Source organism: Phoxinus phoxinus (assembly GCF_949152265.1).
Source record: "Phoxinus phoxinus genome assembly, chromosome: 3".
NCBI classification, from domain to species: Eukaryota; Metazoa; Chordata; class Actinopteri; order Cypriniformes; family Leuciscidae; genus Phoxinus; species Phoxinus phoxinus.
The window spans coordinates 13,291,928-13,319,611 of NC_136878.1; the positions used below are offsets into that span (position 1 = coordinate 13,291,928).

The window sequence follows — 27,684 nt, forward strand, 5'->3', positions numbered from 1 at the left end:
CATCTTCTCCACGCATCTCAAAACCCTCAGGGTCACACCCATATCGAGACAGGCATTCGACTGCACAACTTTTCAATTACTTGCACTTGCAGATGGTTGGCAAGTTCCTGGAAAGACTTCTGGAAAGGCCAAACAATCACTGTACGGTGCGTCTACAAATGTTAGAAAAACCAAGTTAGAAATAATTCAAATGAAACATGAGGCATAAATAAAAATAATTTACTTTTATTTAGTTTCATTTGTACCAGCTGCTTTGATCGTGCAGACAGAAAACATTGTGCTACCAGGTGTCAGAGGAATGTCTTTCATCTGGTATTGTTTGATTCAAAATGCAATTTTATTGCAATATTCAACAAAAGTGGTTATCCCGTCAGGCTTTGGAGGAGGTGTTCAGAAGGGATGCATTCAAGAAGTGAGATGAAAATTTACTGACCACAACAGGGAAAAAAACACAGCACTTTTTAAAACAAACAACAGGTATAGATCTCCCTCAGTAGAAAATTAAGTGATACAGTTTGAACCAATCCATGAGCAGACTGAAATCACAGGCCCAGAGGCAGCATATTGCATGTCGGATCTCAGAGAGTTCAAGGTCAAAATGACAGATGAAAGGCTGTTGTAAGCCTGTATGTGTATGTCTTTTCCCAAGTTCACTCCACAAAGATATGGACAGAGAACAGAGAAAACGAAAGATTATTCAGTCCTCGTGGATGTTGAAAAGCTTGGCCACCTCATTCAGATCTGTATGTTCCTCTCCATCTTTGATTATCTACAAATAAAGACAAAACAACAAATTAACAATCTTTATCAGAGAAACTATGAAGGTAATATGATGCCAAGCATGTATTGTGAGGCTGCAGCTTTTTGTTGTGTGCATGGGGCAAAAAAATTCCGGAAAAAACTGAAATAAAAATTTGTACAGTTGCGTTTTTCTTTTTACCTGCGCTTACAGTTTTGGCACGATTCTCTCACTCACTGAGTTTTCCAAGCGCGAAGAAGAGGCCGGGTGCACCTTCTTCATGTAGCCAATCCAATGAGCTTCTCGCTGACTCTCAATTCACTCTTATCTGATTGGTTCAATAAACACGCCAGTCGCCAGAACACATCTTTATCTTCATTTGCCTCAGAAACGTTCGCGTTGCCGAAATGGTACTTATGTCAAATAAATAAATAAATCATGATTGCTTAAGGCTTAGTATATGCACTACTGCATGCATAATTTCACCTGTCAATTAATCATGGGCGATTCCAGAATTATTATTTTACTAAAATGAATTATAATAATATTTTTACCCATTGTATTTTAAGGGCATCTTTAAATTATGCACCATTTATCACCTGCAATGCCAAAAATGGAAGTCAGAGGAATACAGATCCTTATTTATTTTGCGTTAGCGTTAAGCTGCAGCTTCACAATACATGAACTAGACTTACAAATAACAGTAAAATGCTGCAAATATTTTTTACTTGCACTTGAGAGGCGATTTACACCTTTACAAATCTCTTGCGCATGCAAATCTAATTTACGCTTGCAAACGTATGTACACTTTCACAAATCTTGATTCTTTATGGCATCATATTACCTTCATAAGAAACACTGAAATGAAGATGAATGGAGAAAGGGAATGATATCTCTGCTCACCTTCCTTGCGATGGGCATTCTGTTGAAGACATTCCACAGAACGATCCCGACCACCACTTTCTCCCTCAGGTAAAATATCACTCCCTTCCCATAATCCTCCTTCTGCTGGAGAGGAGGTGGAGGGGCCGCTGTTCCTGCCTCAAACGCCCCGGCAACCTCCTCCGTCTCACTCTCGGAACGGATTCCGGTCCCTGTAAACAGAGAAAACTTGTTTGCACTCTGCTATTGAATGCAAATGATGATGATTGATACTTTATTAATCCAATTCAAAAAATTCAAGGCATCCAGTACCACAAAAGGTCACAATATACCACAAAAGGATACAATAACAAAATAGAGTAATAGCAAACATGTTAGCAAATGTTTGTGTACCTGATTGTTCGGTTGCAGCTTTTGGTGTGTCCTTGGCCGTGGCTTTAGCAAACACTCCCACGGTGGGCAGACTGCTGTCCACTATACCGATGGCTTCATATCCAACATCTGGTCCTAGATCACTCCTGAAGACAGGACATATTGTGAGTGCTCCATTATGCTTCAGGGTTCCCACTCTTTCATGAACACCAGATTCAAGGACTTTTAAAAATCACCTTTTATTTTATATCAAGCACAATAAAGACAGTAAAGGAGGGTTTGTTACTGCCAATCTGGACAGTTTCAAAGACCTACAGGCTACTGTACCTGTGTTATTCATTACTGCAGCAATGTTAAGCCATACACTGACAACTAAAATCTAATTTAAGTGGCATATGACCTTTTTAAAATCCAATGAGGAGAGAGGGCTAGTACAGTGTACGAGAGAGCGAGCGGGGTGAGAGATGAGACATGTAGATTGCCGCTTTCTTATTCATTCTTATTAATTTTTATGATCCAAACAACACGTTTTGACAAAAACAAGTTTTATAAAAAAAATATATATAAATTATTTAAAAGAAACCATTCTTTAAACCATTTTTTAAGAAAAGGGACAAACTGAGAAAAATTACGAAAATTTGTCAAAATGCTAAAAGATTATACATATTAATTTAAAATATGATTATATACAATATTCTAGATACCTTATTATTCTACATATGTTAAAGCACATTATCTTTCTATCAATCCACCAGTTAACATTGACAACACTGCATATAAGTGTAAGAATATGGATCATTCTTCGTAGATTGGTCTGAACAAAAATAGCAGAATTGAATTTGAATCGAATTACAATCACTGACAGTAGATGGCGCTTACGGAACCGCAGAAATATATTGGTTTCCCCAGTTACCTCTGTAATTGACAACACTTTATTAAGCATTATTCATTGGAATTTTGAATAGCCCAGTTTTATGTAGCTCAGTACTGAGCTAAGCCACACTTAATTTGCACTTCTCTGATATTGAGCTAGTTAAACAAATCTACGCCTCTCATCTACGCTCACGCTGCATTTTTTCAGGTTTTTCCTACTTTCCCCCCCAATTCGGTAGCGATGTTTCTTTCTGGCTTTGGCAGTGCATAAAGACCTATTTTATAATAAGCTAATTTAGTTCATGTTTAATTCAAGCACTTTCTTATGTTTCGGAAACTTTCTAGTCCTTGAAACCATGTGTCTGAAATTGAAGTATTTTCAAGAAACCCTGATGCTATTAAAAACGCATATTAAAGGATTAGTTCACTTTTAAAATGAAAATTCTGTCATCATATACTCACCCTTAAGTTGTTTCAAAACTGTATGAATTTCTTTCTTCTGCTGAACACAAAGGAAGATATTTAGAAGAATGTCAGTAACCAGACAGTTTTTGGTTCCCAATGACTGCCATAGTATTTTTTTCCTACTATGGCAGTCATTGGGAACCAAAAACTGTCTGGTTACTGACATTCTTCTAAATATCTTCCTTTGTGTTCAGCAGAGGAAAGAAATTCATACAGGTTTGAAACAACTTAAGGGTGACTATATGATGACAGAATTTTCACTTTAAAGGGGTCATGACATGAGAAACCAAATTTGCCTTGATCTTTTGGTATATAAGAGGTCTTTGTACCATTAAAACGTCCTGCAAGTTTCATAGCTTAAGACGTCCTCCCCATTATAAACGAATCATTTATTTAATCAAGCTCTAAATACAGCTCGTTCTGGATCCATGGTAAGAAGTGACGTCACGGTACGAAGTGACGTACCAGCGTTTGCATATGACCGCCTCCAGCACAAGACAACTACGCTTTAAGCGCAAGGCAACTACGCTCATTTCGTATCATTGTCGCGCCCGCGCGCTGCGCGCCTCACAAGTGTTCAGTCGCCGGACAGCGAGTGGGTCTGTGTACAGGGAAATTACGATGCCGCAGATGTGCTGTTCCTGGCTGTGGACAAACAACATCTTTGAATACGCTGCGAAAGATCCAGACGTCAGGGAAAAATGGATGCACTTTATTTTTTTGCGGACGTCTCAGTCACGGCAGTGTTAGTTTAAGCGTTTGTTCTATACATTTTAAGGATGACTGTTTTGAGCTTTGCCAGAAAACTGTTGCTCAAAGATAAGTCCGTGCCGACTATTCTGGGCTCAACATCGACGACGCAAACTGTAAGTAATGTATTTAAAACTTTAAACTACTTTCTAAATACGCTGAAAGATCCAGTCGTCAGGGAAAAATGGATGCACTTTATTTTTTGCGGACGTCCCAGTCACGGCAGTGTTCTATACATTTTAAGGATGACTGTTTTGAGGAAAAAATCCCAATATGATGCTTGGCTTTGCCAGAAAACTGTTGCTCAACGATAAGTCCGTGCCGACTATTCTGGGCTCAATAACGACGACGCAAACTTACTTTTTACCATGGCTAATATAAACACATTTGTATAAGAGAATCTTGAAAATATGTCGCCTTTCTAGTAGGCCTACATGTGATAGAAAATTAAAAATGTTGCCTTTATCAATGCTGCATCTTCAAAGATGGCCTGTCTGTGCATGCATTTTTGTCCGTGGTACACCCTATCATTTCATTGGAATTAGTTAAATAATGTTAAACTGTTAGCAAATTAAGCTATAGGATAATATGCAACAATAATCCGTTTTCAAGTGTCTCGGGTTACAATTTTTTTTTATTAATTCAAAATAGTTTCACTTTTCATGTGGACACGGGCTGATCCAGTCTTTGTTGTTGTGGTGATGGTTCATTTTTCTCTGATTCCGGCTCAAACATAATAAGGTTTTATCATTGCAAGAGCCATCGCTTCGCATGCATCACCCGCTACTAAACAGTTGCGCCGAATCCGCAAATGTTCTGGCTGGGGGCGTTAATAATTGATGCATAGGCACTGACGTTAGCCAATCATAACAGTGGGCGTTAACACTGAACTCTTAAAGGAGAAACACCCCCAAAACAGACTGTTTGAATCAGAGGATGAGAAACAGGGTGGGAAAAGTTCATAAATCACTACATTTTAAAAGTTTTTTGTAAAAAAAACTATAGTAATACTATAATTGCACCTAAGGGAACATAATAATAAAATAAAAAAAACCATGTCATGACCCCTTTAAAAGTGAACTAATCCTTTAAAAGGTGAGTTTGTTGAAGATGTGTGGTTACCAGAACATAGACTGATGCCAATAGGGTTTGTTGGCTCCAGTCATGTTCTCTCCAGCCAGTCTGCCGCTGACCACCGCGTGATCATGGTGCTCCACACGCCGGCGGCCCAGTCTGATGTCATAAAAACATGCAGCATCCCCTGCCTAGAACACAAACAAAGAGGAACCTTGATTATCATGTCAAAATTGAGATTCAGAACTAGTACAGTTCCTATGAAAACCATTCATCTCCTTCGTTCTGTAGGACATTCGTGTCTTAATACCGACACTTTAGTAGTATAAGATCCTCCTCTCTGCCCTTTCGTAAGTTTCGATGAAAAAACCTCAGTCCTACGTACCACCCAAATGTTGGAGCGAGCCTGGAGCTCAGCGTTAACACGGTACCCTCCGAAATCAGAGTCCACCTCCAGCCCGCCTGATTTGGCAAGTTCCACACTGGGCTCCAAACCAACTGCTGCCACAATGTGGTCCGTCTTCACCTAAAACATCATAAGAAAAACTCATTGTTTTTATCTACCATAAATAGTACCAATACTGTATAACCATAAAACAGTGTAATTAGCAAACAGATGATCAGGCCATGCTATGATTGGCTGACGGAAAAGCAGACCCACCACTCGTCCATCCTTTAGTTTGATCTCCAATTTATCATTTTTGTAGCTCACATTTTTCACTAGAGCATCCGGGATAACGTTCACACCCTCTATGAATGGTCAAAAGGTTAGTCAAATTTTGTCTTTCAAACTTTTCAAAATGTCTATATTTTTAATTTGGACATTAAAAGTTCAAGGAAGCAATTCCAGGGTCCTTTATTCATTCTCTTACCTTTCCGGACTTTCTCAGTGGTCCAGTTACTCAAGTATTCAGGCAGTACTTTTCCCATGTTGCCCTTCTCTGGGAACATCTGGATCACCTCTAAACCAGGGTCCGCAGCTAAAAAGAGGGAAAGAAAAAGAAAGTGACGTCAAAAACAAGGAGAGCAAAATTCAGTAGTTTGTTTCATAAAAAAATTAATTAAAAAAAGACATCCATATTTATATGAAAGCCAACCCCAACCCTTATAACAAGATAACACAAACACAATTGCAGTCAGATATTGATTTCAAATGATATGACCAAACTTGTGATTAACAATGTGTTCTATAATGTCATCTATTACATGACACATTCTAATATACTATAATCCGACTACTTTTTGATTACTTAGATAACTTTTGAACTGATTTATCATATTGATTTGAAGAGGAACGTCTTTGGAAAGTACCATATTTATATACAATCCAAAGAGAAAGAAAATATATTCCATTTTTGTCAACATGATGATCACATAAACATCACATCACATTACATCAGGGTTTCCTGAACTGAGGTTTGTGAAGGAACTGTATGGGGTTATTTTATAATTTTACAATAAAAACAATCCATTTAAAACACTTTAACAAAGATTTAAAAAAAAAGTGTGACCATTAACAACATAATAAAATTGCGGACATGCAAATGTATTGTTAAATGAAAGCCTTAACTTTTAACTTAAATTTTCAGGGGCTAAGGTAATTCAAAGAGGTTCTGCTGGAAAAAAAAATCCAAAGCCACCAGCCTTTTAAAGACATACAGTAGTAATACAATGTTACATGACTCACTGAGTGATAATTCAAATAATAATTAAAATGTGTTAGTCAGGAGTTGATTAGGTATGCAGCGTTGAGAAAATGCTCCTGTGGTCATATGCTATGTGGCCTGGCCTCTCCATTTTACATGTAATTATAGACTAGAAGCTGTTCTGTGTGTGCAAATCCACATCGGACTCACATCTGCGACCCATGGCACACGCTAGCTCGCTACCGAGGAAACCTCCGCCGATGATGGTAATGGACTTCACCTCTCTGCTGATCTTCTCTAGAGATCTAAAATCTTCAATCTACCAAAAAGACCAACAAATTTCCATTAGTTTTCCAGTTATTACATATTTTTAGGATTTATAGTATAACGATAAAAAAAGTAGTAAGGAGAATGTATATCAAGGAAAATATTCACCCAACAGTAATGTTTGTAAAATTGAACACAAGGCTTAAAAAAAAAAAAGTAAATTAGTCCTCAGATTAACAAGAAAAAAAATGCATACTCTTGCAATTTATGGTGGTGTGCAAAATGCTACAGCGACATTATTAACATAAGGGTGCCCTCCAGTGGTGTTCTGCACATTTACATTTATGAATTTGGCATCTCATGAGATGATGAGCATATGCACTTAGTAAAAGAGCTAATCTAAAGAAGCATGTCATTTTGGTTCTAACTGTACCGACACTGTAGATTTTGGTATAATCTGATCCTGAATCAAGTGCATTTCAGTCAGTTGACAAATATTAAAGTCAAAATGAAACTGCATTCACAACCCATTTAATGTGCATTGTTTGAGTGAAATTGGATAGTTATTCAGCAAGGGAAAAAAATGGGGCAAGACATGATTTTTCAATCATCTTCTGAAAAGAAAAGCTTCCAGTGTCAGTTTTGAGTGATTTATTGCATGTTGATAAAAAAAAAAAACTTTTTTTCTTTAGAATAACATGTACCAATGAACTGTGCACAATAATACCAGGAACATGTATTCTATTCAGAACCAATATGGGAACAATATTGATTTCATGTTGACAAACATATTAATTGGGGATTTGATTTGAACACTACTGCTCCACTCTGCCCAAAATATGTGAAGCAAGACATACTTTCCTAAAGAGGGTTGTCCTCTTCGTCACCTCCTGCCCTGCCCTGTCGATTACTTGCAGGTTCCTAGGCACCCCACCTTATACACATACACATATTCATTTACAGGACAGTCAGCAATAGATTTTACACCCCTGCGTATGTGTTCATGTGCATATTATATGTGTTTTACCTGTGGCGATCAAGCACTTTTCATACGAGATCTCTGCACCATCACTCAGTTTGACTTTATTTTCTCTGACATCCATGTGTACCACCTACACCATAGGCACAAAAACACACACAGGGTTATGAGGACAACTCATTCAAACATTTAGTAATCCATAAAACATTTCCTCCTCTTCTGCAACTTCAGCATTTTTCAGACTTGTTCAAGTGGACATAATTATGTCAGAGTTTCTCACCTTACGGCCCGTGAGCACAGCCACACCCCCATTCTCAACTTTAGCAAGATCCGCGGGACTGATGTAGAACGAGGGAGGCTGGAAGTAAATACTACAACACAAATAAATAAATTAATATCATGATATATGCAAACAGACTGATCAAAAAAATCAGAAATATGATGCAATTATGACCCTTCGACAAAAAAGTCAGTGTATCAGTGTTAGGTCTGGTTTAAGTGGTCTGGAACACTCTAGTCACACACCTCCTCTCTTTGCCGTTCCATTGTTTGAAGCGCAGTGTTTCAGTGACCTTGGGGTCATCAGAGAACCAGAGTTCCTTAGAGAGAGGGGGTCTCATGTAGGGATTTTCAGACTCCTCTGTTACAATCAACACCTTTATAACACACACACAGGACACACACACTTTAATACATATGTTTTGCAGATGGGAATTAGAATGTGCACATCTGTGGTTTATACCGGTAATTATTATTTTTAAAATTGGAAGAAAAATAAAAGAATCCACAAAATGTATTTTTAGGGCTCTTAAAATGTATGTAAACTTGTGCACCGAAGATATTAGTTAAAGGGGTCATGACATGTTTTTTTTAAATTTATTATTATGTTCCCTTAGGTGCAATTATAGTATTATAGTATTTTAAAATGTAGTGATTTATGACCTTTTCCCACCCCGTTTCTCATCCTCTGATTCAAACAGTCTGTTTTGGGGGTGTTTCCCCTTTAAGAGTTCAGTGTTAACGCCCACTGTTATGATTGGCTAACGTCAGTGCCTATGCATCAATTATTAACGCCCCCAGCCAGAACATTTGCGGATTCCGCGTATTTAAAAAGTAGTTTAAAGTTTTAAATACATTACTTACAGTTTGCGTCGTCGTTGTTGAGCCCAGAATAGTCGGCACGGACTTATCTTTGAGCAACAGTTTTCTGGCAAACCCAGCATCATTTTGGGATTTGTTCTCAAAACAAAGTCTCAAAACAGTCATCCTTCAAATGTATAGAACAAACTGCCGTGACTGAGACGTCCGCAAAAAAAAAAAGGGCATCCATTTTTCCCTGACGTCTGGATCTTTCGCAGCGTATTCAAAGATGTTGTTTGTCCACAGCCAGGAACAGCACATCTGCGTGGCATCGTAATTTCCCTGTACACAGACCCACTCGCTGTCCGTCGACTGAACACTTGTGAGGCACGCAGCGCGCGGGCGCGACAATGATACGAAATGAGCGTAGTTGTCTTGCACTTAAAGCGTAGTTGTCTTGGGCTGGAGGCGGTCATATGCAAACGCTGGTACGTCACTTCGTACCGTGACGTCACTTCTTACCATGTATCCAGAACGAGCTGTATTTAGAGCTTGATTAAATAAATGATTCGTTTATAATGGGGAGGAAGTCTTAAGCTATGAAACTTGCAGGATGTTTTAATGGTACAAAGACCTCTTATATACCAAAAGATCAAGGCAAATTTGGTTTCTCATGTCATGACCCCTTTAAATACATTTAATGAAACTTGATGCTTCTATTATTCACCATTTGATTATATTACCCTTTCTGCTTTCCAAATACTGGTCAGATTAACTGATTCATTGTGATTATTCTACTGCCATCACTAGTTTTTTTTTTTTTTTAAAGTTCATCTAAGACACGCTGACACCTTAAAAGGATAAAAAGTCAATATTTTCCAGATATTTTAACAGATTTCTTTAGTACAATGACAATATAAAAGCATTTTATTCAATTTTGAAAACGATGGTTTAATTTTGTTGTCTTTACATATCACATTTTCTATATTACTGCTATTAATACAGGAAAATGTGTCTTTATATTTAAGAAAGGAAGCCTCACACAAGGTCCCTCATCCTTATATTTGGGGGTTCTTGGCAAACCCGTTTAAGTGATTGTATTGATGAAGTATTTATGATTACAATACTTGAGAGTTAATGCTGCCAAACTACTACTAAACTGACAGACTCACCCTGGCACCAGGGTCACGTGCCCGAATGGACCGAGCTGCAGCAAATGAAGCTGTGCCTCCACCAATCAGCAGATAGGGAGCGTGTTCAGGGACATCTAAGTGAGCAGCAGTGGGTTCAAGGGACACAGCAGCAGAAGCTGGCTCAAGATCTGCGGCTGGTTAAAGAAAAACAAATTTAGTACAAACACATACACAAACAAGCGTTTATGAATAACTTGACAAGAATCGTGAATTAGCCATGTGAGTGCGCTTAACATTATCTGTACAATAATACGTGAGTGATCTCAGGAACACAGGGCTAGATGAGGGGAGAGATTAGCATTTTTATAGTAATATTAGTGCAAACGATACCTTGAATAATCTGGAAACACAGCTGCAAATTGGTCATAAGTGTGTGACCTAGTACAATTAGCATTAGCCATTAGCATTAAATCAGTCACACTTTGACACAACAAACGTTCAAAGCATGAAATGGGCTGAGTGGGGAAAAAAAAAGATAAGGCCTTGAAAAGAAGTGAGGACAATGTGGTTTATATAGACAAGAAAAACAAATGATCCTCATTGATAATGGAAATAACCAACCAAAGACAGACCAAGACACGATCTAGTCAAACTCCTCAAAAAAGATCATATGTAGCCATAAAAAGGTGTTGTAATAGAAAGTTTTGAATAGGTGTCCATATGTGTCAATGAAGTAATTGTCAGTATATTTTATCGGTAACATGTTTATACTGCAGAACTGATTCCCATCCAGTCAAAACTGGACTCTCTTACCACTCTGAGAAACAGATGAAGCCTCTGGAACATGCTCAGCGATGATTACAGGTGTGGGCTCGATTTCTTAATCACGATGTTAGAGGAGAGGAAAGATGTTAACCTCAATATCCAAATAATACATTTTCCTCCTTAAAAAAATCCGGGATTTCCATGCAGATGTGTCAATCTTACCACTGTCAACTACAGGAGCCAAGGGCTCTTCACTCTGTAGAACTGCTGGAGCTTCTTCAACAGGTTCTGTTACAGGGACTTCTATGACCGACTCCGCTACAGAGGCTTCAACAGGTTCTGTTACAGGGACTTCTATGACCGACTCCGCTACAGAGGCTTCAACAGGTTCCGTTACAAGGTCTTCAATGACTGGTTCCGCTACAGAGGCTTCAACAGGTTCCGTTACTGGAGCTTCTACGATGGGTTCCGGAATAGAAGCTTCTACAATGGGTTCGGTTACAGGTTCTTCCACAACAGGCTCAGTGATGGGAGCTTCTGCAACCGGTTCAGCTTCAGGGGTCTCCACAATAGCTTCGGTTACCGGAGGTTCTTCAACAGAAGGTTCTATTGGAGTTGGTTCTTCAGCAACAGGCGCTAATGCCACAGACGAGCAAAACACAAGATTGTTTGACTGAGACAGAAGATGCACTAAAACAATCCTCCACTCCATCTTCCTCAGCTCTTACTACTTAAAACTGGCTCTGGAGATGGTTCTGGGATGGATTCCAGAGGTGCTACAACATCTAAAGCAGGATTATGAGTAGATAACGGACTTAAAAAACTAGCATTTTTCATTGCTCTGAATCCTAACACTTTCAAGCTTTGATAGGTTGTACGAGTACAGTTCTTCTGGTGAAAAAGGAAAAATGAAGGATCCAGGATCAGGAATGAATTTGTCAGAAGAGGGTTAAAACATAAGGAAAAGGACAATAGTTATGGGTGAACATGAAGGTGTCACGAGTCTTCATCCACTTCCTTCCTTAGTTGGAAAATTTTCTGTGTGACATTCCATGACAGGATCCTCACGTGTTATGGAGGACTACCATGTTACCATTAGGTGCATCCAATCTCAGGAATCTTCTCTCAGACTTCATTATCTTTACATTAAACTCATTCCAAGATTATTATTCCAAAAAAACTCAAAGCTCCTCTTTGCCATTTTTCTTTTAACACTTGTAGCTGATAGTTGATTCTGAGGCTGGGTCAATTTGTCGATGCCAATCAAAAAGTCCAACAGAAACTTATGAGGAACATGCGCATTAACAGATTTTTTTTCAAAACAAGTTCCAGAAGATGAGTTTCTCCAAAACTTCAGCTTTATTGTGCCAGCAGAGGACAAGACAGACAATCCAGACAAATGGATATAGTCAAGCCATCTAAAAATCGTTCCAACTATTTTAACAGGAATAAAGTAGTTAAAGCAAGACAGAACAGCTCTCTTCAAAACATCTAAGAGTTAGTAGGACGAACAAAAAAGGAAGACAAAGATAGTGGTGTTCTTGTGGTGGAAATGTTTGGTTGGTGACAGACATTGTGTGAAGCAAAATACACCACTGACAAGTGAAAGACACGATGAAGAAGAGCCTCAGGCATATCCATCAAGGATGAAAGAACTTCATAGAACATCACCTCAATCCAACCAATCTTGGCCCAACGGCAGAAAGAAAACGGATACATTTTGTACAATTTTAACCTCTCAAATCGAAAAAGCACAGTAATGAAATTTAGAATAAAAACAATGGATAGTCAATTGGTTGGGTGAGGAACGTCAATGGAGTTACCCACATGGCAGTCACACAAAAACAAATGCTCAGAGTCAAACACTTGATATAGAGGAGACAGTTCACCATGTATGAGCAGAGGTGGAAGGTCACGGTGACAATTCTAAAGATAGCTAACAGTTTACATTTACCATTCCTGGCAGATGCTTATTTAGAGTTTATTTAAGGTTATTTGGAGGCAGGTGCATATATGATGCAGAAATATTAGGAGAGCTAAAGATGACATTTACACAAGTAAAAAGACAGTTAATAGGAACATTAAACAGACAGTCACATGCAGTATGCAGTGTCCCAAGCATGCATAACTGAAAGTGACAATTCACGTACATTTTACCAGTCTTATGTTCACCAAGGATGCATTTATTTGATATTGAATTTATATGAAATGCGGTAACAACAGTAATATTGTGAAATATTACTACAATTTAAAATAAGTCTTTGTTTTTTTACTTTTTAATTTTTTATTCCTGTGATACAAAGCTGAATTTTCAGCATCATTATTCCAGTCTTCAATGTTACGTGATCCTTCAGAAATCATTCTATTATGAAGACACTTATTATTATTATTATTAGTGTTAAAACAGTTGTGCTGCCTAATATGGAAATGTAACAATGTAAAATTCTTTACTGTCAATTAAAAATTACTTAAAAAACAAATCTTACTTGAATGGTAGTGTATATGCATTAGGGATGGTAAGATTCATCGATTCGCATCAGTGCATGGGCAAAAAAAAGTTAATGATGTGATGCATCGATATTGGACACAAGTTGGCATTTGTATCGCAATGCATACATATTTGCATTGGTCAAAAACTTTTTTATACAGTATATAATTATTAGTAGATGCGCTATACTTTTATTATTTAGAAAGTGACCAATAATTTGTTTCCAATATTTTATATGTAGATTGATTTCTCCTCTCTAAAGTGTTTCTCAAGCGTGTTCTCTCATCACTACTGCTGCCACGTGAATATTATGTTTCACAACATTACAGAGTCCTTAGAGAATAGGGGTGCGCAATATATTTCGTCTGCGATAATATCATAATTGTTGCTTTAAATCTTTTTATTACTACTGGAGCTGCCAGTGCAATGTTTCAATTAATTATTAAACAGCAAGCACAAACTATGAAAAAGTGGCACTCAGTGTCCGAATTCACTCACTCGTTTTCATTCACCCCCACAATTGGACTATATTAGTGGAGTAATGTAGGGAATAGTGAATGAGGGTATCGGTTGAAACTCAATGGACTCACTCATTAAGTGACTTGCTGCCACCTACTGGCTGTTTAATTTCACATTTAAAATATCTTTTCATGTTTTAAATAATTTCAAATAGCAATATTCAACATTTTATGTTTGGAGTAAAAAAGGAAATTGGAAAAACTAAATTAGGAATGATGTTACCTAAACAAACCTTGACTAAAATTATAAGTGGAACTGAAGTGCAGAAAAAATTATAAAACAATAAAATGTTTGATATGACCTCTTTCAGATTATATTATTTTTACTGAATCGACTGATTTTACTCGGATAAAACCAAGATAGTTAAGCAATATTATGTTATGCTATGCACATACCAAAATGAAGACACTAAACATGCAACCAGGAGCTGACTTGATCATTGTACATAATAGAATATAATATACCATTTAATATGTTCAGGTTGTTAATCAATTTTTCAGACTAAACAGAGTTAAGAATTCCCAAGTCACATTTCCTAATGGAAGTGTTGTGTCATCATGCATGAACAGGACATTGTGTGCATGTTAATTCCCATGTGTGCCCCAGTAACATAGACAAATACAACCCAGAGCCATGATACCTCAGAGCACAACAGTATTGGTTCTCTCAAGTTTTCATCTGTTTTCCAATCAAAATTAGAATTTTAAAAACTTTCAAATAAGAAAGTAATCCGATAACTGACATATTTAAGCTAAAGCTTCAGTAATGGACTGTAGTGCTCTGTGTGCAAGGCTGTGTGTGAATGTGCACATACAGCAGTGTATAGAAATAACCTCTCACCTTCTTTTGATTCTGCCACAACTTCAGCTGAAAGACAACATACCACTGAATTAAACTAAAAGCAAAAAAACATTTTTTATATGTTAAGAAATAAGTTGACTATAGACCAGGCACACATCAAGAACTCTTTAAGATGAAAATATATGAATTGAAAAACAACTGATAACTGCTAATTAAATGAGACCAGTGATTCATGTCTACATGTGATTAGTGTAATGACTTACCTACAGCCTCAGCTGCTTGTGGCTCTTGTTTATGCCTACTGGCAATTTCTGACATACGCTCGTTATATCTTTCCTTGTCCCCTGAGATAGTGCGGTATGTCTTCAAACACACAAACAAATAAACAACACTCATTTTGAACTCTGCAAATATGAGAATCAACATCATATATACAAACATTTGGAAAACAAAAGCTGTGAGGACAAAAAAAAAATGTGAGAACGTTTATGATTGAAATGACAACATTATTTACTACAATGAAGAAAAAAGTGCAGTTCGCATCAGTATCTTGTGTGATAAAGTCTGCTACATGTAAATGATTACCAGTTATATTCATGGCACACCTCTAAAATCAGATTAAAACAACTGAATGTAGTTTAACTGGTGGAGCATAGCAAAGAAATGCTATTTATATCTGTATATCAATTATCTTGAGCATACTTTGGAAAATACTTAATAAAAAAATTACAATTTACAAACTAACCACAACCCACACAAGAACAGTACCGATTTGAATATCAGTAAAAATTTAAACAATTAAGCTAGAAATAAATTTTCGTTATATTGTCAATAAAGAATCCAATAATAAATGGGTACTTACATAAACTCCCGCCCCAAGAAATGTTGCTCCAAACAGGACGTAATACAGAGTGTTTTCCCCTCCTGTTGGCCCTGATGACATCTGGGCTTTTTGAACCATTTCCAGCCTTCTGCCATGTCTCAGCACTGAAAAGTCAATCGTAAAAACAAAAATTCTGCTCAAACTCCTTGTACTGATGTAACACTTAAATCAAATATACATATGGTTATCCATATCTTCACGAACTCCAGAATAAAAATATCTTCACACGCATAGGAAGCCATTTTTACTATTCCCATAGAGCTTAACGACTGAGGAACACGCACAGACAGACTTTTTAAGTCGTTCGGAACACAACAAACTCACATGTGCCTTGTTCCTTGACGCACGGCCGATGAAAACTTTAAAATGCCTTAAATTATTAAACAAGGGCAAAAGTTGTGTAACAGCCTTCAGTGTATGATTCTCAGTCATTTAGTCTAGTGTATGATGCCCACTTTGCCCAGTTTTTCTTTGATGTCTTTTAAAAAACATCAGCGGACACTAGCCTATATATTTTAATGTGGAATAGGGACTATTCATCTCTTTTCTTAAAAAAAAACTATATTTAAAACCAAATAAAACTAATTTATTTAGTTGATAAGTATCCGTGTAATATGCAGGATAGTAGTATACAGTCAGCATTATCTTAAAGGGATAGTTCACCCAAAAATAGAAAATGATGTCATTAATTACTCATGTAGTTCAATCAATTAATCATGTAGTTCCAATTACAAACCCATAAGACTTTCGTTCATCTTCGGAACATACCATAAATCAAGATCTTTTTGATGAAATCTGAGAGCTTTCTGTCCCTCAATTGACAGCTACGCAACTGAAACTTTGACGCTTTAAAAACTTCATACAGAGATCATAAAACTGACCCATATGAATTGAGTGGTCTAGTCTAACATTTTCTGAGGAGACACAATCACTTTATATGATGACCAGAGTGAATTTAGGCTTTTATTCATATAAGCATTCATCAACTGACACATCAGTTGTGCGGTAGACGGAAGCTCATTCATGTTTGCTTGACCTGCGAGGACCAGTAAGGTGTTGGACTTCAGCAAAAACCAATGAAGTTTATTTTCGTGTGTCAAGCAGGCACGGTTGAGTTGAGCTTATGTTCATGTTCGCTAATCAATCAATGATTATGTGAATAAAAGCCTAAATTAAATCTGTTCATCATCTAAAGCGATTGAGTCTCTTCATAAAATTTTATTGATGTTAATATGGATTAGTTTTACGATCTCTTTATGAACTTTTTGAAGCGTCAAAGTGTCAGTTACGTAGCTGTCAATGGAGGCATAGAAAGCTCTCAGATTTCATCACAAAGATCTTCATAACCATAATACTGCTGCAGTAAGTTACAATTCACAAGTTGAATGACAGCGGAATGGAGATGTCATTGTCAGAGCCAAAAATGTATGAGAGGCAGACTTTGACGTTCAACGACCTTGGGCCAAAAATTACGGCAAGACTTGCTCTTCTGCATTGACCCATAAAGTATTTTCGTGCCAAATAATAATTTTTACAGAATGGCCGCATAGAGTTTTGCTGAAACTGTGTTTGAACATATGCGCTGTGTGTGACCGCAGATAGCACTAAATTACACTTCTTGTTTTGTTTATCTAACATTATTCAATTAAACTCAGTGTGATTTAACGTTATTGGTTTGACTATCCACACGGTGAAATAAACGCTTATCCACACGGTGAAATAAACGCTTATCCTACCGGTGCCTAGACTTGTGTTTCCATAGAAATTGTGAAAGCCGTTGGTCTGCTAGACTGAAATGAGGTTCACAGGTGATTTGCTGAGCCACAGACTTCTTCCGTTTATCTCAACTTGCCTGATTTCCGCGCATTCTGCAGACACAAAGAAGATGAGGGCCGGGCCAGCGGAGCCAGCTTATTCCACACTGCCTTGCACTTAAACATCGCGGCTCTGCTGTGCTTTTCAATAAGACAGCCTGGAGAGGTTCAAAGCCACACGCTCACCGTGCAACTTTTGCACAAGGCCGGAGACCTTCTCAGGTCACACAGCTCCAGCAAGCGCTTCCGGTTTCCGCTCACGTCCCGCCCCCTCTCTGCACTGATTGGCTGTAGTACTGACGAATAATTAAGTAATTGGTCAGTGTTTCTGTCTAGTAAAATTTCATAGCGTCACTCCAGCGCTCTCAATGGCTAAGCCCTCAGCGTGAGACGATTGGCTATTTGTAAGGTACGCCTTAACGACGCGTTTTTCTATTTAAACGTTCTATTATTTATCTAGCGTTTCAGACATTTATAGATTCTAAATGATTTTGAATCATTTGTCAAAACAAAAAAAATCACATAAAAAAAATCACGTATAGCCTGCCCTACAGCCTGAAATTCGAACAGAACATAATTAATCTGACATTAAACACCCAAAATATGAAAGCTGTCATGTCCAGTAATTGGAGTTCTTTTTTCTTTCTTTTTTTCTTTCTTTTTTTGTAGTATTTAGGACTTTTATTGTTTTTGTTTACTCCATAGATAAAAAAAAAAAAAAACCTCATGTGAGTCAGTGAATGGAAGTCCTCTACTGGAAACACGCACAGTTGCAGGCATCCCCAGCTAAAAGGGGTTCTGAGAACGTTCTGGGAAGGTTTTCTCACAGTTAACAAACATTCTTAACGTTGATATAACGTTAGGCCATAATGTTTTCATAATGTTAGAACAAATAATATATACATTCATTTGAACGTTTTTTCCCCTGATAGCCTACGTTTTATGTGGGCGGTCGTGTAATGTATTTTAAATGTTTCAAGAATTTCAATAGAATTTCAATAAAACCTTCAAAAGGTTCGCATAACACCCCAAACTCCCCGAAAAAAATAATACGTTTTTTTCTTTAAAGAAACGTTTTCAGAAACTTTCAGAAATAAGGTTTTCATAACCTATTTGCAGAATGTTCTTGCAGAACATATTTGTTAGCTGGATTTGTATAGCGGGGAAAGATTTAGTAGCAATCTTAAAAAATTAAGAAAAATAACACGAACAAGCCTATAGGGCTACATCATCGCAAACTCACCTCAGTTTTCAGATCCTCGTTCAATCAGGCTGATCAAGCGGGGCGGCGCTGTGACTGCGGGACTTTCCAGCAGGGAAAACATTTTTTTTATATAGTAGTAGGCCTAGTAGGGAAAACACACTTTTCATGCGGAAGAGCGCTGAACAGCTCCAAGACCTTTGACTCCCTCAGGAAACGACAGGAAATGCTACTTGCTCTTTCTGTCATGCGAATATTCTGTAAAACGCTGTCGGAACATGACATCAAACCTACCAACCAGTCCCAATTATTGCCAGCTGGACGAAAACACATCTGAAAAGAAAAATGCAAAAGGGCAGTACATATTTTTCTTGATTTTGACTTTAATATTAAGCACCGAGACGTTTATCACAGCTTTTCTTCTTTATGACTTCTGCGAGGATATTCACAGAGTGAGTTAAATCGTTTTTCGTTAAATTATTACCTATAAACATGTTGTAATATATATATTTGTTTAGTAAGTTTTGTTTGTTTGACTTTAAAGACTCGTGAAACAGGCAGAGATGGAGGGTATCCAATCCACTGTCTCTCCACAGATGTCACCCAACCAGCAGATCAAGCAGGAATCGCAAGTTGTGACTTGTTAAATCAAGAACTGACACAAACTGCACGACAGGTATTTAAAACAGCTTCAAAACATGAATACATTTTTTTAAACGGAGTAATATATACATGTAAGATTATTACATTAGGCTATGTTATATACTAAGAGTCTAAATTTCTTTTTGAACAGAGGCTGTTGCTAGACATACAAAATGATGTACTGGGAACATTAAGAGGTAAAACAAATGTATTGACTTATTTAAATGATTGTTGTTTGCTATTATTGCATGCTCATACAACAGCTGTTGTTACACACCAGCCTGCGACCTTGGTACTGGTGTCTTTTTTCACTCACGTCTGAGTGTGCATCCTCAAATCACTCTCCTTTCTCCCAACCAGCCCTATAGCCAAAGAAATAATCAAGTGCGTAGGAAATATAAAGACAATAAAAAAAGACATTGATTTAAAATGTTTTTCAGTAAATGCACAGATGTGTTTTGAGTCTATGGCTACTGTTGGAGCACTTCTGATCGAAGCTGGTTCCTAGAACTGGCATAAGTAGACTCGCCTTGCTTTGCGTGAACCCTTGTTATTTAACTGACTTGATCCTAATGATGTGAGTTATCTGTTGGGTTTATATTCGATGAGCAATGAGCATATCTACAATGTATTGAGGCCATTGAGTGATTTATAAACAAGTAATACTTAAAAGTCCATTTGGAAAATTGTGTAAAGCGTAAAGACTTGAGGACTGGTGTGATATGATCAGTTTTTCTGGTTCTGCTCAGAATCCTGGCAGCAGCGTTCTGTATGAGCTGCAACTGTCTTATGGTCTTTTTGGGAAGGCCGTTAAGGAGTCCATTACAATAGTCCACCCATGGTGATGAAAGCATGAACAAGTTTCTTGACTGAAAACCTAAGTATCTACCTCTTGAGATGATATCTGATTTAGTTATCGCTTTGACATGACTACTGAAGCTAAGGTCCAAGTCCAAAATCACACCAAGATTCCTGACTTGATTTCTTTGTTTTTTGACCCCTAGAGTCAAGGTATGAATTCACCTTGAGAATTTCATCTTTGTTTCCACATGCAATGACTTCAGTCTGTCTTTGTTTTAACTGAAAAGTTAATTAACTGTTAATTTCATCAATGTATTAGGCGATAGGGCTAAGTAGATCTGGGTGTCATCTGCATAGCTGCGGTAAGCAATTTGGTTCTTATTATTTGGGTTAGTGGGACCATATATGGTTGCATTATACATTCTGGTTGGGAACCAGAAGAATTGAGGCATCTACTTCTAGGAGATCTGATTCAATTGCCTCGAAATCAGACAAAGTGACTAATTTAATTGAGAGTATGTTCTTGGACTTTACAGAACACAACATCACTGAGATTTTCAAACCAGCGGTGCATGTCGGGGCAAAACAAGAGCTTAAACAATACCAAAGGCTTCATAAAAATGGTAGGATCTTCCCCAGAGTAACAATCCATTGTTTACACTTTACAAGATTGTATAACACTGTAAAAAGTGATCAGCTGACTTAACCTGTTAACCTTCAGCCAGTGCGCAGACGCACTGAAGCGTTTTTTTTTTATATAGTTCAAAGTTACTATCAAAAAAAAAGTTAAGTCAACTAAAATGAAGTAAATTAATTTCATGCATAATTTAAAAAAAATTAAGTTATGTGGAATTGTCAAGTTTACATGACTTATTTTTTTTCTATAATCATGAAGTTTATTTACTTAATAATAAGTAAAGCAGCGGGTTTCCTCACTTTTTTAAGTTTAGTCAACTGATCACTTTTTAGGCTACAACAAATATAGGCTAATGCGCTTAAGTTTAATAGGCTAATTATCACAAAATTCTTCTCTCTACTTTCAGCAGACGAAAGACCTGCACTGGATCGTATCCAGTGGGACAACATGAATGGCCAATTCAGTCAGGAAGGGTTAATGAGCTTGAGCCCCGAGGGAGAAATAGTGGTGCCACACGACGGAATTTACTTCGTTTTCTCTCAGGTTAATTTCGAAACACAATTAGGACAGAGTATGCACTTTACGCAATTCTTATACAAGAAGACAGCATCTTATCCACGACCAGTGATGCTCGCAAAAGCCGTAGTGACTCCTTGTGTGAGTGTAAAGTCTGGTGTACAGCTTTATTCCAACCACCAGGGGGCGCTGTTCCGCTTAGAAAAAGGCGACAGGCTCTCCTTGTATGTGCTGAACATAAGCGATGTGCGCTTCCCTCAAGAAGCCACTTACTTTGGGGCATTCATGATTAACTAAGCGAAACAGCAGCATTTTGATTTACTTTATTGCTAATGTTATCCATTCCCTGATTCCCATGAAAAATGTATGTATATTATAGAGATGCATAACAGTTTATTTTGTCCACATCAATGTTAAATAAAGGTGTTTAAAAAAAGTTTTAATAGATTGTTTATTGTAAATAAAAGACCATGTAATATTATAGTCTTACATAATAATTATAATCAGTCCTGTTGAAAAGTTCAAGCGTGAGAATTAGATGTAATCAATTCAGTTATAGGCATAATATTACTCATATTCCTGACACTTAATAATAAAATCATTCACTTATTTTTGTTTACATGGTTAAATGTGGTACATGACAAAACATTTTTAAAATCTCATTTAACAAATATGGGAAAACAAAGGTGATTTCTGTAGAAATTCTCTCTATCCACGTCATTGAATTTCTCTGGAATGTCAATGGCTAGTATTCTTCTTCTGCAGCTGAAAGATGAAGGTGATCTCTTCTATTTAGAAGCAGCAGCCTGGTATGTGGAATGAAGAGAAAGCTCGATCTTATAAATATTTTTTATTTTTAAATGGTGATCAATGCAAATTTAGATAGAACTTAAAAATATCACACCACAACAATGCACAGAAACCACAAGGCTACTTTGAACATATGGAATTCTAGTTTAAGAATATGCATCAACAGAACAATATTCAATTTTGAATTTACACAGCACACTGTAACCGATGTCTGTTATGATATTAAAAAAAAAACGGGATTAAGTTCTGACCTTGGGAGCTCTGAAAACCAGAAGCTTTGTCAGAGAGAAACTGGGCTGCGGAGTCATCTTTGCATCTATTTCATCGTTGTTGATTTTAATAATGCCCTCTTTACGGCTTACTTCATTATTTACTTTAGTGAGGATACTCAAGATGTCCTGGTCTCTAAAAATGAAGGAAGAAACAATTTAACATATAAACCCAGATAACAGACTTAAAATAGAAAAAAAGGCCAGTGTAGTGGATAGCTTACCGTGTACTTCCCTCTTCTAAATGCTTGCAAAGGGACTGTATAAACCATGATCCATTGTATGAATCACGAATCGACAAATATCCATACACCGTGGACATGGCAATCAGAAAATCTGAATCTTTGGCAATGCTGTATGAAATCTCACCAGATTTCTGGATACGACTGGAACTAGAACCATCTGCAACCAGCACTTTACTCTGCATCTCATGCCCTCTACATGCTTGTATAAAGAAGACTTTAGGTTTGCCAATAAGAGAGGTGCAGTTGTCTCCATCAAATGGGGAGGTGATGTCATTCAGGGGACATGTTTGCTCATCATATCCCTCGACACCCGTCTCATCTCCATGACTCATCACGCAACAGACAAAGCAGTCTGCATGACGGGCATCCTTACTGTAATCGATCATGAGCTGTTTTATTTCAGATGCGGTCTGATCTTCCTTGATTTCAACCAGAAAGCCCAATTTTTTAAACAATTTCCCCAGAGAATCTGAGAAATACATAAAAGAAAGACAAAAAAAGTATATGGTATAAGACATACAAGTATATGGTAAAGGTAATAAAATAGATGACCATACATTGAACCAGATCAATGACAAAAACAAATGAAAGAAAGAAAATGAAGAGGACAAAAAAAAAACACAACCAATAAGCATCTCCTAGTGCCTCTTCTAAAAAGGATATGTGAATAAGTGTTTTGTGGTTCATAAACATCAAACATGAAAAATTATTTACTGCCTACCAACATCTTTTTGGGATCCTTTTCGTTCTCGTTTTGGGTTTTCAAAGTTCTTGTTATTAATAATTAGGCAAAGTCCACGTGGATTACTGTCCATTTTGTACACATCATCCTAGAACAAAAGAGGTGTTACAGAGCACATCCAACATTCAAGAATAAAATCTGTCTCAAAATGTTATAATTTGTGGAAAAAATTAAATCAAGGGAAAATGCTGCATATAGCTTGCTCCACTTCATTACCGTCGTTTTTGGTTTATCTAGAGAGAGAGAGAGAGTATGGGTAAGATATGTCAGTATCTTAAAGTTAAATATTTTTCATTTCCATATGCTTCACTTAAGGTAATCATTGCTACAAAGTTTGACTATAAAACATATTTTAAGAAAAACTAATTATGAAAAAGTCGTCATTAAAATTGTAAAATTGGACAGAGAACATGACAACTTTTGTAAAGGCTAAATACATTTTTTGAATAATTCATGAAACCGTACCTGTAGTTATAGGTATGTGACTAGAGGTCGCTCCTGTTTCTTGAATTGCTAAATGGCGGTCTATGTTTAAGCTCTTGTATAAATGCTCGTCTCTTTTCTCCAAGCATTTGAGCAGAATTTCACTTGCTTTCCGCCCCTTTCTCTTCACAGAGTCAATCAGATCACGAGCTTGATCAGTTCGCGTTTTGGTCTTCTGCAATATTTCTTCAATCTCCTCAGTGCCTAGCACATTTTCTGCCCGAAGATCATCCAACAAACTTTTGATAACAGCCTCGGTCAAACCATCCCTCAGTTGAATCCGACAGTTTTCTAAGACTTCTTCTAAAGGAAAGCACTTTGTTAAGTAAAATGTTTCTGTATTAAATTAAATTATAGACTAATTGTTGTCGCATATAGCCTACAATGTATATTATAGCCTATGTTTTCTCAAATTTCTGAATGTCATATTGTATCTGTTGCATACAATTATTTTCAGTTGTTATGAATAGTAGTCTGTTAAATACCTTAAATCTGAACATAAATTGGAAACGGGCTTCGAGTTTTCTTTAATTGACAACAATTCGTTGTCTTTTTACTTTCACTTTTCATTTCATTTTTGTGCAGCGATTTCTTTAAAAATACGCCTATAACAAACAAATTAAGTTTTCAAACACACATACATTATTTATATTAATCTTACCTGCCATTTTGTCGTATAAAATGTGTCGTATTAATAGCCTACTATTTTATGTAGCGAGAAACTCGTGAAGTTTAGCGAGGAACTCGTGAAGTAGCGAGGAAATGACGTGGCTGTTGCTATATAGGCAAAAAACGTACGTGTGTGTGTGTGTGTGTGTGTGTGTGTGTGTGTGTGTGTGTGTGTGTGTGTGTGTGTGTTTTACTATAGTTAACCTGGCTATTTCACAGGTTAATGCACATTAATGTGCATTAATGTGCATTACCAGAGACGTAAAAAAAATAATAATAATAATAATAGGTTTAATTTATATAGGGCCTTCCCCAAGCACAATAAAGAACAAACAGTCAGTTCATACATAATAAATTGACAGTAGACACTTGCCCAGTCCATGAGCGATTGCAGTTGCATATCGCATTCCAGACGAAAACAAACAGACACTAGGCTATAACAGAAAGTAGCCAATAAGCATCAAGTTGTGCTCGAGACTCGTCCTATTTTTTTACAGTCTATGGTGTTAAGTCATAGACTGTAAAAAAAAAATACAATTTATGGAAGCGCAAGTAGCACAGTGGAATGGAAAATCCCATTCGGAACACGATCTTATGTAGGGTGAATTGCCCTAATGTGGGACATTTTCTGCACTTCAGACTTCTGTGACATATTGCGATGTGTAACCAAAACATTAAATCCACACCCAATACTTTTTTAAAAACCCCAGTATGTTTCCTAATCAAATCAAAAGAGAAAATTCAGATAACCCATTCATAAGAGAAATTATAGACATATTAGTGCTCTTATTGCAAGTCGTCTGAGACAATCTGCAGCTTTCCTACACTCTTAAAAATAAAGGTTCTTAAACGGTTCTTTGTTGGGGTATATGGTTCCATGAAGAACCTTTAACATCCAAGGACCCTTTCCATTGCAAAAAAGGTTCTTTGTAGCGCTAAAGGGTTCTTCACCATCAATCACCATCAAAACGATTACAGCATATATTTTAAAAATAGGTTCTTCATGGAACCTTTCAGTGAAAAGTTCTTTGAGGAACCAATAAAGGTTCTTCTATGGCATCGCTGTGAAACCTCCTTTTTGGTTCTTCCTGGCACCTTTATTTTTAAGAGTGTAATGTGGGACAGTTGTGTCCCCAATATGGGACACTTAAAAATCTATGATAAAAGACCAAAAATCACATTGATATATGTAGAATAGTAAAATCTTATTTTATTTTAGATTCTCTCTTAAATCTTAGTTAATAATTTTCTTGGTTATGGATGGATGAAACATGGATAACTGAACATCATCAGACCGATAATACATCTTATTATCTAGTTCGGTTTACTTAACAACTTATCCTTTCCCTGCTTCTGCCTTTCTTTCTGCATCTGACAATCTGTCCCTGTCTTTCTCACCTTTGCCATTGTGATCTGAAATACATTTCATTGAATTAATCAGATGCATAAAATAAAGTGGAATGGCTTTATTGGTTTTCTACTGCGTTTTTAAATTAAATTCAGCGCTATTTTTCCTTTTAAGTCAACTACCTACCTTTTACACACACACACACACACACACACACACACACACACACACACACACACACACACACACACACACACACACACACACACACACACACACACACACACACACAGAGAGAGAGAGAGAGAGAGAGAGATAGGACGAGAGACACACACACACAAAAAAAGGAAAAAAGAATAAAAAAATAAACATGACTGTACAAATCTGCATTAACAGTATTCAAATATTGCATTACAAGACTAAAACCATGTAAATTACCATGTTTGTCCCACAAATCATGCCCCACCACACATTTTTGACTCATTGAAGTACTGTCCCACATTAGGCTGATCATGCTGTCCCGGATTTGGAAACCACATTTCCTAATGTGGGACACTAGGAAATTTTATAAAAATATAAAATATATAGATTATGCACACAAAGTTCCACTATTTTTTGATGGACAAACATTTCATAAGCATATTAGGCTAAAAAGTAGCAGGATTGCTTTGTTTAAAATGTATTTAACTCCTTAATATCAAATTTGTTAAAACTCTATGTCATTAACCTTCGGATGGTCTTCACACAAGGTGTCTCCTGTTTGATGATTGCTCCACCCTCAAATATGATTGGACATTTGATAGGTCATGTGATTTTGATAACATGACACCACAGCTTTTTCTAACCCATAGTTTCACTGTCATTCATGTATTTGTGTGGGACCTACAAACACTAGAGCTTAGGTGTCCCACATTAGGCAGTGTCCCACATTAGGGCAATTCACCCTATCTATACCACGAATGTTATTTCTCGTGCCATTTATGCGCCAAAATGTTTTTTGTTTTTTTTGTTTTTGCGTGCATATGCTGCACTGAAAACCCTTGGGTAGGATTAGGGGTGGAGTGCGTGCGTATTACACACAATAAAAAGGGCGTATCATATGCACGCAACAATTATTTTTGGCGTATAAATGGCACGAGAAAATAACATTCGTGGTATAGATACGCATTTTCATGAGATCGGGCTGCAAAGGCCAATTCATCTAGAATTGGCCTACTATAGCCTAGGCCTGTTTGTTATAATGAGAGGTCGCTATGACCCTTTTTGAAAGATTTTTTTTTTTCTAATTAGCAAGCCCTAAAATCTCTTGGGGAGAAATTACAATAAAATATTTGTTCAATTTGTTATTAAAGGTATTGAAAATAATTGTAGTAAGTTATTAACGTAAAATGTTTGTAAAAAAAATCCTTATCCAGTATAGGCTTATATCACAAATGACTATAAAAGTCATGTAAATGTATACCAGTTAAAAAGAGTGAGATCTGTGTAGAACATTTAGCTCTTAAAACGTCAGGAATTTGAATCTTTTTTTATTATTTATTATAATTATATTAAAGGGGTCATGACATGTTTTTTTTAATTTTTTTATTATGTTCCCTTAGGTGAAATTATAGTATTACTATAGTTTTTTTTTTACACATTTTTTTTTTAAATGTAGTGATTTATGACCTTTTCCCACCCTGTTTCTCATCCTCTGATTCAAACAGTCTGTTTTGGGGGTGTTTCCCCTTTAAGAGTTCAGTGTTAACGCCCACTGTTATGATTGGCTAATGTCAGTGCCTATGCATTAAT

The 27,684-nt window shown here is 36.9% G+C and overlaps 3 protein-coding genes across 7 annotated transcripts; 1 reads left to right on the plus strand and 2 right to left on the minus strand.

The window, feature by feature from the left end:
* Nucleotides 1–209: 209 nt before the first annotated feature.
* aifm1 (apoptosis inducing factor mitochondrion associated 1) lies at nt 210–17,812 on the minus strand. 2 transcript variants are annotated; one of them, XM_079606839.1, is made up of 19 exons: nt 17,569–17,812; nt 15,696–15,820; nt 15,097–15,196; nt 14,873–14,899; nt 11,248–11,661; nt 11,074–11,139; nt 10,300–10,454; nt 8,573–8,703; nt 8,328–8,418; nt 8,096–8,180; nt 7,926–8,002; nt 7,012–7,120; nt 6,028–6,135; nt 5,817–5,905; nt 5,541–5,681; nt 5,204–5,346; nt 2,015–2,139; nt 1,643–1,833; nt 210–769 (listed from the first exon to the last, which is right to left on the minus strand). In XM_079606839.1, exons 1-19 carry the CDS (start codon nt 17,654–17,656, stop codon nt 698–700), a joined length of 2,337 nt encoding a protein of 778 aa, XP_079462965.1. In that variant the 5' UTR covers nt 17,657–17,812; the 3' UTR covers nt 210–697. The 2 variants fall into 2 exon arrangements, with proteins under 2 accessions (XP_079462965.1, XP_079462966.1); XM_079606840.1 differs by lacking the exons at nt 11,074–11,139; nt 11,248–11,661 and having other exon boundaries at nt 17,569–17,791.
* A 969-nt stretch (nt 17,813–18,781) lies between these two features.
* tnfsf10l4 (tumor necrosis factor (ligand) superfamily, member 10 like 4) lies at nt 18,782–21,655 on the plus strand. The gene is made up of 5 exons (XM_079606880.1): nt 18,782–19,183; nt 19,276–19,407; nt 19,525–19,570; nt 20,711–20,797; nt 21,221–21,655. Exons 1-5 carry the CDS (start codon nt 19,010–19,012, stop codon nt 21,622–21,624), a joined length of 843 nt encoding a protein of 280 aa, XP_079463006.1. The 5' UTR covers nt 18,782–19,009; the 3' UTR covers nt 21,625–21,655.
* Nucleotides 21,636–24,676, minus strand: casp22 (caspase 22, apoptosis-related cysteine peptidase). Of its 4 annotated transcripts, none has more exons than XM_079606873.1 (7): nt 24,538–24,670; nt 23,859–24,179; nt 23,610–23,626; nt 23,373–23,481; nt 22,631–23,120; nt 22,389–22,542; nt 21,996–22,133 (listed from the first exon to the last, which is right to left on the minus strand). In XM_079606873.1, the coding sequence occupies exons 1-7, from the start codon at nt 24,542–24,544 to the stop codon at nt 22,116–22,118; spliced, it is 1,116 nt and encodes a 371-aa protein (XP_079462999.1). In that variant the 5' UTR covers nt 24,545–24,670; the 3' UTR covers nt 21,996–22,115. The 4 variants fall into 4 exon arrangements, with proteins under 4 accessions (XP_079463001.1, XP_079463002.1, XP_079462999.1 ...); XM_079606874.1 differs by having other exon boundaries at nt 23,859–24,176; nt 24,538–24,657; XM_079606875.1 differs by lacking the exon at nt 23,610–23,626 and having other exon boundaries at nt 21,636–22,133; nt 23,854–24,179; nt 24,538–24,676.
* Between the last annotated feature and the right edge of the window lie 3,008 nt (nt 24,677–27,684).

Bases quoted from the DNA above. Each gene is read 5' to 3' on its own strand.
- casp22 (XM_079606873.1), bottom strand. The intron at 23,121-23,372 runs GTAGGCAGTAAA...TGTATTTCTCAG, and splicing joins AGGATCCCAAAAAGATGTTG to ATTCTCTGGGGAAATTGTTT. The intron at 22,543-22,630 runs GTAAGCTATCCA...CTTCATTTTTAG, and splicing joins TTAGAAGAGGGAAGTACACG to AGACCAGGACATCTTGAGTA.
- tnfsf10l4 (XM_079606880.1), top strand. From the start codon at position 19,010: ATGACATCAAACCTACCAACCAGTCCCAATTATTGCCAGCTGGACGAA. The intron at 19,408-19,524 runs GTATTTAAAACA...CTTTTTGAACAG, and splicing joins TGACACAAACTGCACGACAG to AGGCTGTTGCTAGACATACA. The intron at 19,571-20,710 runs GTAAAACAAATG...TGGACTTTACAG, and splicing joins TGTACTGGGAACATTAAGAG to AACACAACATCACTGAGATT.
- aifm1 (XM_079606839.1), bottom strand. From the start codon at position 17,656: ATGTTTAAGTGCAAGGCAGTGTGGAATAAGCTGGCTCCGCTGGCCCGG. The intron at 8,704-10,299 runs GTGAGTCTGTCA...TGTGTTATAAAG, and splicing joins CACGTGACCCTGGTGCCAGG to GTGTTGATTGTAACAGAGGA. The intron at 8,181-8,327 runs GTGAGAAACTCT...CCTATGGTGTAG, and splicing joins CTGTGCTCACGGGCCGTAAG to GTGGTACACATGGATGTCAG.